This window comes from Propithecus coquereli, unplaced genomic scaffold (assembly GCF_000956105.1).
Source record: "Propithecus coquereli isolate 6110/MARCELLA unplaced genomic scaffold, Pcoq_1.0 Scaffold388, whole genome shotgun sequence".
Classification (NCBI taxonomy): Eukaryota; Metazoa; Chordata; class Mammalia; order Primates; family Indriidae; genus Propithecus; species Propithecus coquereli.
Window position 1 is genome coordinate 2,015,158 of NW_012149596.1, and position 14,221 is coordinate 2,029,378.

General features: G+C 52.3%; 1 protein-coding gene across 1 annotated transcript; it reads left to right on the forward strand.

Annotated features, from left to right (window-relative positions):
* The first annotated feature begins 1,698 nt into the window (after nt 1-1,698).
* GATA1 (GATA binding protein 1 (globin transcription factor 1)) lies at nt 1,699-9,217 on the forward strand. Its single transcript, XM_012652365.1, has 6 exons — nt 1,699-1,790; nt 5,694-5,932; nt 6,450-6,827; nt 6,929-7,074; nt 7,972-8,097; nt 8,699-9,217. The coding sequence occupies exons 2-6, from the start codon at nt 5,713-5,715 to the stop codon at nt 9,068-9,070; spliced, it is 1,242 nt and encodes a 413-aa protein (XP_012507819.1). The 5' UTR covers nt 1,699-1,790; nt 5,694-5,712; the 3' UTR covers nt 9,071-9,217.
* The last annotated feature ends 5,004 nt before the right edge of the window (nt 9,218-14,221 follow it).

Below are 14,221 nucleotides of genomic sequence, written 5' to 3' on the forward strand. Positions count from 1 at the left end.
AGCCCGGGCAACAAAGCGAGACTCTGTCTCAAAAAAATAAAAGAAAAGAAAAGAATGGTAAACTCCCTGTAGGGTGGGCCCGTGGGCGAGCAGACCCCACTGACTGGGGTTCCATCCTTGCCCTCTTCTCTCTGTATGTCTCAGTCTCCCCATCTGTAGAATGGGCAGTCAGGAGAACTCCCTATCCCATGGAGTTCCGGGGCCATGATGACTGGGGAGTCTTACTCTCTGCCCTGTGGGGACCCAAGCTGGACACCTACTGTGTGCATGTGTGTCAGATGATTTCATGCAGAAAAAGTGTTCAGAACAGGCTAGGCACAGGTCTACGTCAGTGTGAGACACTGGTTGTTGTCATTAATGTTCGGGGGAGGGGAGAGTTCAGGAGTGTGGGGACTGGGGTACAGAGGCCCAGAGACCCCCTGGGGGTCCCTCTCAGTGGGCTGAGGGTGGAGCTACAGGCTACATCAATCCACATCCCTGTGTGCCACACGCCCCAGCACCACCTGCCCAGGGCTTACCCCAGTCTGCCACCTGGGGTCTCATGGACTTCCTCTGAGACTCTGTCTCTGCACCCTCTCTACAGCATCGTCTTTGTCTCAATTCTCAGTTTCTCCACCTGTATCCTTGGCTCTGTCCCTTTCAGTTTTTATCTGTCACATTCTGTCCATCTCTCTGTCTCTCGTTCTCTCTTTGCCTCTCTCTACGTAACTGTCTTTTACAGTCGCTGGCTTTCTATGGGTGTCTTGCCCTCTCTCACTTTTATTTCTGTCCTCTCTCTGCCTCCTTTTGCCTCTCTGCTGCTTTCTCTGTTTACCTCTGTCACTCTGTGTCTCCCTATTTCCACCTCTCTCTGCCTATCTTTCTGTCTCTGTTTCTGTCTCTGCCTCTCTGTCTCTCCCCCTCTCTCCCTTCCCTTCCCTGCCCTTCCCACTTCTCAAAGACCCACAAAGGAATCAATCCCAGGTCCCATCTCAGATTCCCGCCTCCAAGGCAGCATGGCGGGCAAGAAGTTGAGGCCACTGTCCCTGGGTGCACCCCCGCCCCCTGCCTCCCCAGCCCAAGACAGCCTGTTACTGCAGCAGCGCCAACAGCCACAGTCGCCTCTATCTGATAAGACTTATCTGCTGCCCCAGGGCAGGCCAGAGCTGGCGTAAGCCCCAGTGGGATGCTGAGTAAGTGTGCCCCTGCCTCCCGCCAGCATTGGCCTGGCCCCCAGGCTGGGCTTGGATCGTCAAGGTATCCCACAGGCTCTGGTTCAAATCCCACCAAACCTCTCTGAGCCTCATCATTCTTCTCACCTGCAAAATGGGTACAGCCACATCCCTCCCCTCCCTGCATCCAGGACAGCTCACTACATAAGGGCCCAGTCCATACCTGGCCCAGCACACAGTAGGGGCTTCACTCATTGAAAAGCCCAGTGGAGTGATGAAACCATATCTGCTATTTTCATTTATCTTGGTTTCAGCCCATTTCACTTGGCTGGACGCTGAAGTCCACGGGAGCCCAAGTCGAGTGGGGTCCAAGAATCCATGGGGTGGGCAGGTGGGGTGGTGGAGGGCCCCCAGTGCCCAAGAGGTGCCCCATGAACAGGGGCCCACCCCCTCCCCTGGACCGCCCCACCCACCGGGGCACCAGCCACTCCCTGGGGAGGAGGGTGGAGGGAGAGGGGAGGGAGCGAGGGAGGGAGGAAGAGAGCCTCAAAGGCCAAGGCCAGCCAGGACACCCCCTGGGATCACACTGAGCTCACCACATCCCCAAGGCGGCTGAACCCTCCACACCAACCAGCCCAGGTTAGTCTCAGCCCCCAAAGAGCCCCCAGCAAGGCAAACCCCAAGCCTGTTGCCCCTACCTTATAGCTACTCTCCCAGGCTGCTCTAGGTTCTCCAATCTGCTGCTGATCCCCAAAGTGTCGGCCACCCCTGAACCCCTTCACAGCTCCTCAGACCCACCTCTGCCTTTCCAACCCCCACCTCTACCCCAAATCTACCATCCAAACCCACCTCTCTCTGCACTCCAAGATATCTGTCTCCCGATCCCTTAACTTCACTCCCCATAGTCCCCAGGTCTGTCTCCCCTAAACACTAACTCTGCCCCCAAAACATGCCTTCATCTCCCCAAATCCTTTCTTTTCCCCAAATCTGATTTCCATTAGCCCAAACTTGTCTGTCTTCCTGATTCTCCCCCAAACCTCACTTTTGCTCCCCAAGACTATTTGTACTCCCAAACCCCTTATCGCCTCTACAACACTCTTCATCTCTGTCCCAAACTCTCTCTGACCCTCCAAACCTGTCTCTGACCCACCAAACCCTACCTCCATCTTGTACCCCCATCCGTGCCTCTCAAACCCCGTATTTGTTCCCTGTGACTTCTCTGATCTCCCAAAACCATTTCTCCCAACCCTCTGCTTGCTCATTAAAATGTCTTTGTCACTCCAAACACCAAGTCTATTCCCCAAAATCTGTTCTGCAGTGTGAACCCTCATGTCTGCCTTCCCTAAACCCTATCCCAGCCCTAAAACATGTCTGTCTCCCCAAATCCCTCTAGCCCCCAAACTTTCTCTACCACAATTCTATCTTGGCTTCACAAACTCCTCCTGTGCTCCCTCAACCCATCTCTAATCCTCAGCCACGTTTCTGCCCACCCAAACCGATCTTTGACTCCTAAACTCCATGTCTGCTCCAGCAAAACCCTTGGATTCCCCAAACTTTTCTGTGACCCTCAGAATCCATCTCTGGCTCCCAAACTACATCTCTAACTTCTCAACTTGATTTCCAACTCTCAAACTTCATTTCTGATTGCCCGACCTTGTCTCTTTTTCCCAACCTACTCCTAAGCCCAATATGTGCCTCTCAACTTCCAAGCTTGTCTCAGCTTCTCAAACCCCGTATCTGCTTCCCCCAAACTCCACGGCTACACCCCAAACCTCTGACTCTTCAACCCCATAACTGACCCTCAAACTCTACCTCTATGCCCCCAAGCCCCACATCTGCCCCCTAGATAGGCCCGTGAGACCCTCCCTTGAGGGTTGGGATAGGGATGTTACCTGGGGTGAGGGGCTGGGGCCGAGGGAGAGTGGAGGGTGCCAGCCTGCTGCCTGCCACTGCCGTTGGGGCAGCACTTACTCTTGTGGGACAGCTGATAAGGAGCTTTCATATCCCCCAGCCTCGAGATAAACTTTATCTCTGTCCGGAGAGTGATAACTGGGAGTGGGGGGCTGGGCCGCTGCCATGGGAGGGGTGGGCAGCCCTGGATCCGCCAAGGTGTGAGGTGCAGGGGTGGAGGGCAGTGGGGCTGGAGGGAGATTATGGGGGTTAAGGTGAGGATGAGGGGATAGTGGTGATAGAAAGAGAGCAAGAGACACATAGTGAGACAGAGAAGGGAAGGAGAAACAGAGAGTTGGGGAGAAAAAGAGCAAGAGACAAATGAGACACGAAGAGAGAGAAACAGACTCAAAGAAAGCGTAAGAGACAGAAAGAGCGGGAGAGGGAGAGCAAGAGGAAGGCCCGGGAACAGAAAACAAGGGTAAGACAGAAACGGCAGGTGGGGTGCGGGGGGAGAGAGACCCGCAGACAGACATGTGGAGAGACAGAGACTAACAAAGAATTAGAGACAGAAAGGAAAGAGATGGAGGATGAGATGGAAGCCACGATGCAGAAACAAGACATTCTATATTCTGTCTAAGCAGAGACAGCAGGAACCCAGGGCTGAGAAGGTGGTGGTGGGCACACGTGGTCGCCTCTCCCTGACCATGACCCCGAGCCTGGGCCCACCCCTCAGCCTGTCTACACAATGGGTCATGTAGGAAGGGGCGAGGGGCAGTTTGAAGGTGGCCTTCTACTCTGACTCCATCACTGCACCCTCCAGACAAGGGACGCTGGGCAGTCAGGGCCAGGGCAGGGCTGCCCACTCCTTGTCCTGGGCTGTGTGCAGTGGAGAATGGTCAGGACGTGGGACCAGTAGGAGAGGCATAGAAATAAGATCAGATGGGCCCAAAGAGAAGGGAATAGAGGGAAGAGACAAGCAGAAAGAGTTCGAGAGATGCAAAGATGTTCAGAGAGACATGAGTCTCTATTGGGAAAGCAAGAGTAACAGAAAGATACAGAGAGAGCAGAGAGAGCTAAGAGAGAGCAAAACAGAGATAACGAGGCAGAGAAATAAAGATGGAAAGACAGAGAAACAGGGGAAAAACATGAGACATTCACAAAAGCACACAGAGAGGGGGCAAGACATATCAAAGACGCAAAGAAAGATAGGGGAGAGATATAGAGTCAGGGGAAAAGATATCTGGGGAGACAGAGGGGTAGAGAGACAGAGACACACGCAAGGCAAGACAGAAGCAAAGGGCTGTCTCCCAGCTCTTAGCTCAGCCCCTATCACCACCTCCAATATAACAGATGGGGAAACTGAGGCCTGGGGATGGGTGGAATTGAAGGGGTCTGAAAGCAGAACTATGGCAGGCCTCCCCAGGGCAGAGGGTATGCGTAGAGGGAACACTTCCCACCTGTCGCCCTCCTCAGAGGAAGCTAGTGGCCTTGGGGTGATTTCAAAAGTTGGGTGGGGATGGCAGAGATAAGCAGTAGGGGGCAGTGACCCCCCCCATGGAGGAGGGAGGAACTGAGGGGGCCCTCTGCCTGCAGACCTAACGGAGGTGGGGGAGGAGGGAGTCAAGCCGGAAACCATGGGGTTTCTGAGAAAGTCAGAGGGCAAGATGCAACTGATAGGGATGAAGTTGGGGAGCACAGGAGGGTAAACCCCAAGGTCCTGGTGGAAGGGACTAAGGGGTTCGAGGGACTCTGGTTCTGCATCCTATCCTGCTCCCACCTAGACTCTTCTAGGAGAGAGGAGGGAGGATGGGGGCAGGGAGAGAATAAGGAGAGGAAGGGGAAGTGGGGGAGAAGGAGATGAGGGAAGGGAGAAAAGGATGAGCAGAAAGGGAGGACGCACAGGAGGGGCTGCAGAAGATGGAGAGGAGGAGGTTGGAGGAGAAGGAGGGATAGGAGAACGACAAAGAAAAAGGAGAGGAGGAGAGGAACGAGAAGGGAAGGGACACGAGGGGAGGAGAGAATGAGAAGGAGAGAGGAGTGCAGGAGTAGACGCAGAAAGGGGAAGACAGATAAGGTGAATGAAAGAGCAGGGGGAGGAAGAGGATGAAGAGAAGGAGGGACAGAAGAGGGGGACACAGAAGAGGGGGGAAAGGGAGAGGAGAAGGAGGAGGAGGAGGAGAAAAAGGAGGAGGAAGAGGAGAATAAGGAAGGAGGAAAGAGAAGGAAGAGGGGGATGAGGAGGTGGAGAAAGGTGTTGAGTGAGAGAAGGAGTGAACAGAAGAGATGGGAGGAGGAGAAGGGGAAGAGGAGGAAGAAGAGAGGGGAACAGTAGAGAGTAGATGAAGAGGGAAAAGAGTAAGGGGAGGAAAGACAAACAGGGCAAGAGGAGGAGAATGAGGAAGACATGAAAGGACGGGATGATGGGAAGTGAGAGAATGGAGTGGAAGACAAGGAGGAGATGCAGGAAAGGGAAGGGAGGACAGGGAGGAGGAGGTAAGAAGGTGAGGAGGAGGGATAGGGAGGTAGGAAGGAAGAATCTGGAGACTGGGGGGATTCAAGGAGAGGGGAGGGAAGGAAGGAAGAGGGGCAGGTGGAAAGAGGTGGGGGGAGGAGGCCCTCTGTGTCTGAGGACCCCTCCTGTCCTCACAGGCTAAACCCCAGAGGCCCCATGGATTTCCCTGGCCTGGGGGCCCTGGGGACCCCAGAGACCCTACCCCAGTTTGTGGATCCTGCCCTGGTACCCTCGACACCAGAGTCAGGGGTCTTCTTCCCCTCTGGGTCAGAGGGCTTGGATGCAGCAGCCTCTTCCACTGCTCCGAGCACAGCCACTGCTACAGCTGCTGCACTGGCCTACTACAGGGACACTGAGGCCTACAGACACTCCCCAGGTAACTCCGTTGGATGGCTGTCTTGGCACTGGCTGGATGCTATTGGGGTTGCCATGGAGATCCTTAGGCAGGTCAGAATCCCACTAGGAGGTCCTCTTGGAAATGGCCAGAAGCTTTTCATATGGATGTGCTGACCACTTTCCCTAGTTAAGTGCAGACTTGGGAATTCCAATGCTCCTCAACCTGCCATATTCGAGTAGCCATATTGAGAAGCAACATTGGAAGTATGTGGTGGTTGCCCTAGTTGTCAAGTGATCCATGGGGCTCCAAATTCCAACAGTCATCCTCAAAGCCCACTTAGAAATGGCTGGAGGTTATTGCAGATGCCATAGTGGCCAGTGGGACTCAGGATCCAGGAGTCACCCAGTGGCCAGCAGCTGTCATGATAACCTGTGGAAAAGTTGGAAACTTGGCCACCATGTTGGGGCTGTTGGGCACCATTGCACCCTGAAAGCAGGATGACCCTAGGCTGATCTCTCTTCTTTCCTCCTTCCTTCCTCTACCTGCCCCCTAACAGTCTTTCAGGTGTACCCATTGCTCAACTGTATGGAGGGGATCCCAGGGGGCTCACCATATGCTGGCTGGGCCTACGGCAAGACAGGGCTCTACCCTACCTCAACCGTGTGCCCCACCCGCGAGGACTCTCCTCCCCAGGCCCCGGAAGATCCCGATGGGAAAGGCAGCACCAGCTTCCTGGAGACCTTGAAGACAGAGCGGCTGAGTCCAGACCTCTTGACCCTGGGGCCTGCACTGCCTCCATCACTCCCCGTCCCCAGCAGTGCTTATGGGGGCCCTGACTTTTCCAGTACCTTCTTTTCTTCCACTGGGAGCCCCCTCAGTTCAGCAGCCTATTCCTCTCCCAAGCTTCGTGGAACCCTGCCCCTGCCCCCCTGTGGTGAGAGTCTCAAAAAGGGACAGGGAGGTTGAGGTCGGGGGCAGCCCAAGGCAAAGTTGAGCTTAGCCTGGCCCCCTCTTCCCCTCTGTTCACCCCACCAGAGGCCAGGGAGTGTGTGAACTGTGGAGCAACAGCCACTCCACTGTGGCGGAGGGACAGGACAGGCCACTACCTGTGCAATGCCTGTGGCCTCTACCACAAGATGAATGGGCAGAACAGGCCCCTCATCCGGCCCAAGAAGCGCCTGGTAAGAACATGAGCCTGCCTCACCTTATCCAGGAACTACTGTTCTCACCCTGTACAGGAATGCCTATCCTCACATCACACAGAACCCTTGTCCTCATACTTACAGGAGACTACTGCCTGCCTCCCTGTATAGGCGCCCCTGTCCTCACACTGTACGGAAACCCTTGCCTTCATCCTATACAGGAAATTCTTCTCATCCTGTATAGACATCCCCACCGTTACCCTGCACAGGAACCCCTGCCTGACACTGTACAGGAACTCCCACCCTTTCCCCACATAGGAACTTCTGCCCCTGTCCTATACGGGGACCCAGCTCTGTACAAGAACGCCTATCATCAACCTACCCTTATCGGCTTCAAACAGGAACCCTTGCCCTCAAACCATACCAACCTTTGTCCTCACCCTACATAGCAGTGTTTCATCCTTGGTTTCACATTGGAATCATCCTGGGTCCCTTCCCCCAGATATGCTGACGTAATTGGACTGCCATGCTGCCAATGATTCTGATATGGGGCCAAAGTTGAGAACCACTGATGTAGTCCCCTGTAGAATACAAAACAAAAATCCTATCACGGATGGGGTAGCTCATGTCTGTAGTCCCAGCTACTCAGAAGGCTGGGGGCAGGGAGGATCACTTGAGCCCAGGAGTTCGAGGATGCAGTGAGTTATGATCACACCGCTGCACCAATGCACTCCAGCCTGGGTGACAGAGAAAGACCTCTCATCTCTAAACAAAAAGGACAATCAAACAAAAAACTATCCCCAGCATCACCATGTAAGTGCCCCTGTCCTAGCCCTGTATAAAAACCCCTGCCTTCAACCTGAACCTCACCCTGTGAGCCCCTAATCCCCACTTCCACCCCCCAGGGCACTAATCTCACATCCTCTCGCCCCACAGATTGTCAGCAAACGAGCAGGTACTCAGTGCACCAACTGCCAGACAACCACTACAACACTGTGGCGGAGAAATGCCAGTGGCGACCCTGTGTGCAATGCCTGCGGCCTCTACTATAAGCTACACCAGGTGATGCCCTGCCTCTCAGAGCCACCCCTCTGCTTTCCCTGTCCTCACACCGTGCCCCCTCCTCACTCTGTTCCTGTTCCACCCTGAGCTTCCCCCTTTTCCCCTTCCTTCTTCCTTCCCCTTCCCTCTCTTCCTTCCTGGCTCTTTGCCTTCCCTTCTTCCTCTTCCCTCCTCTACTTTCTCTCTTCTCCTGCTATTCTCCTCTCTCCTCCCTTTTCCATTCCTTCCACATTCCCCTCCCTTCCTCTTTCCCTTCCACTGCCTCCTCTTATCCCTCCCCCTTCTCCTTTCTCCCTCCTCCATCCCCTATCTTCTTCGTCCTCCCCTCCTCCCCACCTCCAGTCACCAGCTAACTCACATTCCCCTGACCTAGGCCTTGGGCAGCTCCCCTCAGTCTTGGAGGCTTTCCCAAGCTCAGGGCCTCACAGCCTGAGGATTCCTTGGGACAACATCTGTGCTGCACCATACCGTGGCACACTCCCATAGTCCTTCAGCCAATTCCGTGTTCTTAAAGAAGTGGGGTAGAAAGGGTGTCCCTGGGAGAGACACAGAGAGGTCAAGGTCTGGAATTGGGAAACACCCATGGCCTCCCTTTTGGCAGGTGAACCGACCACTGACCATGCGGAAGGATGGTATTCAGACTCGAAACCGCAAAGCATCTGGAAAAGGAAAAAAGAAAAGGGGGTCGAGTCTGGGAGGTACAGGAGCAGCTGAAGGACCAGCTAGTGGCTTTATGGTGGTGGCTGGGGGCAGTGGTAGCGGGAATTGTGGGGAGGTGGCCTCAGGCTTGACACTGGGCCCCCCAGGTACTGCCCATCTCTACCAAGGCCTGGGCCCCGTGGTGCTGTCAGGGCCTGTCAGCCACCTCATGCCTTTCCCTGGACCCCTGCTGGGCTCACCCACAGGCTCCTTCCCCACAGGCTCTGTGCCTCCCACCACCAGCACCACTGTGGTGGCTCCACTCAGCTCATGAGGGCACAGAGTGCAGCCTCGGGTGCAGGGGTGGCCTCCCCCTCCTCTTGCAGCCAGCAGTCTGGACAACCTAACCCACTGGGCCCCAGACACCCCCTTGCCTGGACCTTCAAAGCTTTTGTAAAATAAAACCACCAAAGCCCTGAAACTGAAGGTGTGAGTCTGTGTGTGACTGATTAAATGGCAGAGTTTGGTGGGGTGCGTAGTAGTGTCTGTGGTTCTTTGATGACAGAGTATGGCTGCAACGTATGACTATGAGAGGCTGGTGAGGTGGCACGTATGATACTTCATGATTGAGAGTTATGATGTGCAGTTGCAACAGTATATCGAAATTTCTCGTGACAGCGTCTGGGTGGTTCCATATGTCACGGTAAGAGACAGCATGAGGCCTGCTGTGGGGTGATGCTGGGTGGACCTATGAGAACCCTGGAAGTATATGTGCCAGAGCAAGTGACAGGGAAGCATGTGGGGTTGTGGTCATGCAACTGGGCACAACTCGGGGGATCTCTGAGACAGTGTGACAGCAATATACACTGGGCACAGGATCTGACCAATAAATATTTTTGAAATGTTGAACAGGAACTGTATATGATGGTATGTAGAGGCATTAACAGTATGACTGTGACAGTGTGTGTGTCCCAATGTCTTTGCGGCTCTGGTAATGGTAATATTTCCCTGCAAGTCTCTGTGCATGTGTGTGTGTATGCACAGCATGTGGCATGTGCCATGTCACAGCGTCTCTGAGTGTCTGACAATGTGAGCAGCTCTGTGTACGTTTGTTTGTGGAGGTCTCACATGCAGAGTTTCAGATGGGGTGTAAGTTAGGGACCCTCTTCCAAGGGACAAGACACATTCAGGAAAGAGGAAGGGTGGGGCTGGAAGGGTAGCTGGCAAGGTCACAGGCCAGCTCTAGGGCATGGGGTCGTCCATGGGTCTTCTTGTCAGTCATCTCTTATCTCTCTCAGGCCAGCTTGGCCTACAGCCCTGTGAGAAATAGTAGAATGAGAGCAGATTAGGAAGACAAAATAGTCTCTGGAGGTAACATTTAGACCCCAGAAGGTGGGGAGCTCCATAGTACCAACTCCCTCCCCAACACTCCTACTCACCTGGGTGAGCTGCTCCCCTCCCCCAAGCTGAATCTGTTCATCAATTTAACAAACACTTACATAGGAGTATACTCTGAGTCAGGTGACATCCTAAGGCAGACTAGTTAAGTGGCTCTCTGGAGGCCACACGGCTGGTGGCAAGGGGCCGCGCTTGGCCCCCGGAGCGTAGGAGGGCAGAGTGTGTGCTCAGCCTCTGTACTGCCCAGCTGCTCCCTGCAGCAACAGTGGAGTGACGGGCTGGGAGGGTCCAGTGGCTTTAGTTCACTAACACCTGAAAAAAAAAATATTCTGAGGAAAGCATACTCGCACTCATTTTACTAATGAAAAAGTGAGGCTCAGCACTGATAAGGAACTTGCCCTGACCACACTGAGTTTAAGGAGCAGATTTTAGATGGGGTGATCCAAGTCCCCAGCAAATGAGTGTTGCTCACACTTAATAGAGCTGCTTCTCTTATGGCTTCTCCCCTAGAGCCCCAGAGATGGGGATTACAGGGGCTCACAGATCCTGAACATATTATGGGTAAGCAGCTGTCCTCCACAGAACAACTCTCCAGCAGCTAGTCACCTCGCCACTGAGTAGCCCACTCAGGATCATAGTAGTCCATACTCATTGCACAGATTGTTCAGAACGGCCCTGACCCTATAAAAACCACCTGCCAGGCTCCCCACAGAAGCCCAGCCCTCACACCCTACAGGAGCCCCTGTCCTTCAGAACCTGTGCTGAACATGTGCCTGGCCCTACCTTGTTCAGGAGCCCAGAGCCTCACCCCCTGTAAGAACAGCTACCCTAGCCTGGTTCAGGAGGCTCACTCTGGAACTCTAAGGGAACCCTTTACCTAATTATCCATAGGAAACCCATCCTGATCCTGGACAGGAACTCCAGCCCTCACCTTGGATAGGAGGCACCTCTGTGCTCCCCTGGCATAGGAACCTCTACCCTACCCCACTTAGGAATCTCTGAGCTAACGCCGTAAGAAAGCCCCTGCAGCACCTGACAGGAATGCCTGTCCTGGCCCTCTGCACAAATACCAATCTCCCCACTGGAATCCTGCCTTGACCTCAGACAAGAATACCTCACACTGTGCTGCAGCCCTGTCCTCCAGGGAGCATTTTAAAAACACCTTACTCATGATAAACCAAATTTTGAACCATGGACCCAACTCTCTCCCTCCACAGAAATCCCTGTCCTCAACCTCTTCAGGAACCCTCACTGTGTATAGAAGCCCTCGCCTTCATTGTTGACAATGACCCCAGACATAGCCCTGTACAATAACCCCCGACCTCACACCCTACCCTGTAGAGTCCACAGGAACCCATGATCTAACTCTCAACATGAACCTCATTCTTGAACTTGTATAGAAAACCTTTCCCTGACCTGGTGGCAGGGACGCCTGTCCTGACCATCTACTTTAAACACTGACCTCATCTTCTACAGGCCCCCATGGACTCACCTGGTCCAGGACCCAACTCTACTGTATGGGTGCCATTTGCTGATGCTGCACAAGGCTCCCTGTCCTCACCCTGCACTAGCTCCACTGCCCTCACCCTCTACAGGAAGCTTGGCCCTACAACTATACCAGAACCTCTCTGACTGGACTCTCTGCAGAAAACCCTTTTCCTGAAACTCAAGAGAATTCCTTTACTTTACTCATTCACAGGAATCGCTGATCTAATCCTTTACAGGAACTCCTAACCTTACCCTCTGGAAATACTCTCCTGACTCTGAACAGGAAGCCTGATGTGATTCTCTGTAACAGTCTTTGCCTGGCCTTGTCCTGGAAGACCCACCCTTACCCTGTATAGGAACCATTGTCCTAACGCAACAGAAAAAAACATTAACCGGAATCTCTGAAGGAACCAGTGTCCTAACTCTGCACAGGATCTTTGTCCTGATCCTGCACAGGACTACCGTTTGTGACTCTCAGCAGGAACCTGTGCCCTGAGCTGGTACAGAAAACCCTGCCCTTACACAGGAACATCTGATTTGCCTCTTTAGGGGGATCCAAGGAATGAACCATTATGAAAACACCTACGCCATAGAGGAACCTCTGTTCTGAACTTGTTAACCAGCCCATAATCTGAATTACCATGAACTCCTGTCTGGAACCTGTACAAGGACCCCTGGCCTAAGCCCCAACTAGATCACCTGATCTGTCTCTGGGAATCTAGCTCTGATCCTATACAGAAGTGCCTGGCCTGAGTATATTGTGATCCTCTGGCCTGACTGCCTACAGAAAACCATTCTCCTGGCCTCAAAATGAACACCAAACCATAATCTGGATAGGAAAAAAAATGCCTTCAGACCTTTCCCTCTAACTTTACAATGTCTACAACCCTCATATTTTCCTACAAACCTGCTTTACCAGGTAATAGAATCATTCTCCTGACTGCAGACAGAAAACACTAACTTGACCCTATAGAGAAATCCCTACCCCTATACGGTGAAAGAACCCCTGTCCCAATGCTTTAAAGAAAATTTTCTATAGCAGTGCTGCCCAATAGAAATATAATGTGAGTCACATGTATAATTTTAAATTTTTATGCAGTCACATTAAAAAGAGAAAAAAGAAACTGATGAAATTAATTTTAATACATATTGATATACATTACCAGCTGGGCGTGGTGGCTCATGCCTGTAATCCTAGCACTCTGGGAAGCTGAGGCAGGAAGACTGCTTGAGCTCAGGTGTTTGCAAGATCAGCCACAGCAAGACCAAGACCCCATCTCTACTAAAAATATAAAAATTAGCCGGGCATGGTAATGTACGCCTGTAGTCCCAGGTACTGGGGAGGCTGAGGTAGGGGGATTGCTTAAGCCCAGGAGTTTCAGGTTGCAGTGAGCTAGGCTGACGCCATGGCACTCTACTCAGGGCAACAGAGTGAGACTCTGGCTCAAAATGTATATATATTTTACTTTCCCTAATATATCCAAATATTGTCATTTCAACATGTAATCAATATGAGAATTACTGAGATATTTTAAACTTTTTATACTAAGTTTTTGAGATCTGGTGTGTATTTTACATTTATAGCACATCGCAAGTTGGACTAGCCACATTTCAAAGACAATAGCCACACGTGGCTAGTGGCTACCATATTGGACAGCATAGCTCTGCGGAGTCTACCGAATCCTGTACCAGACACTGCCATAGGCTCATTGAAACCTGTTCCCTTGCTTCCTGAGTTCTCTCTATCTTTTCCAACCTCCCTTGTAGTTAGATATGGACATGTGACAGAGTTTTGACCAATAGCGTGCGGGCAGAAGTGATGTACACCACTTCCAGGCCTGGCCCACAAAAACCTCTCATGAAAGTCTCCATTCTCTCTCTTTCCCCATCTACCAACTGAAGAATGACAATTCCAAGGACCTAGAGGAGGGCAGAGTCACAGAATGGAAGTTGCCTGGGTCCACGGATGACCAGTAGTAAATATTCAGATTCGATTTTGTATGAGCAAGAAATAAATACTTATTTGTTAAGCCCTTGAGATTCTGGGTTTGTTACAGCAGCCAGCATAATTTAGCATAATTAATAATAATCTCTTGACCTGAATCTGGGCAGAACACCTGATCTGTCTATATGAACATAAGCTCTTAACCTATACAGAAACACCTGTGCTGATCCAGCACTGGACCGACCACCTGATCTCTTTGTAGGAACCTGTCATAAAGTAGTCTAAGAAGCCCCATCCTAAGCTTGTACAGGAACCCATAGTCTGGAGCTCTCTAGAAACTACTGTCTTCTCTTGTAATAGAAACCCCTGCTTGATTCAGTAAAGGAACAACAGTGTGGAAACCAGAGGAATCCCTGAACTCATTCTGTCCAGAAACATCTGCTTGGCCCACTAGAGGAATACCAGAAGTGACCTGACCCTGTCCTGACCCTGATGAATCCCTGTCGTCACACCTCACACAAAAGGAATACCTCTCCTCAGGAAAAACAGAATTCTTGCCCTCATCCTGTAGAAGAATCCCAGCCAGATAAAGGAAACCAAAGGCTGACACTCAACAGCAGGGATTGGCAAACTATGGCCTTCAGGCCCAAGACA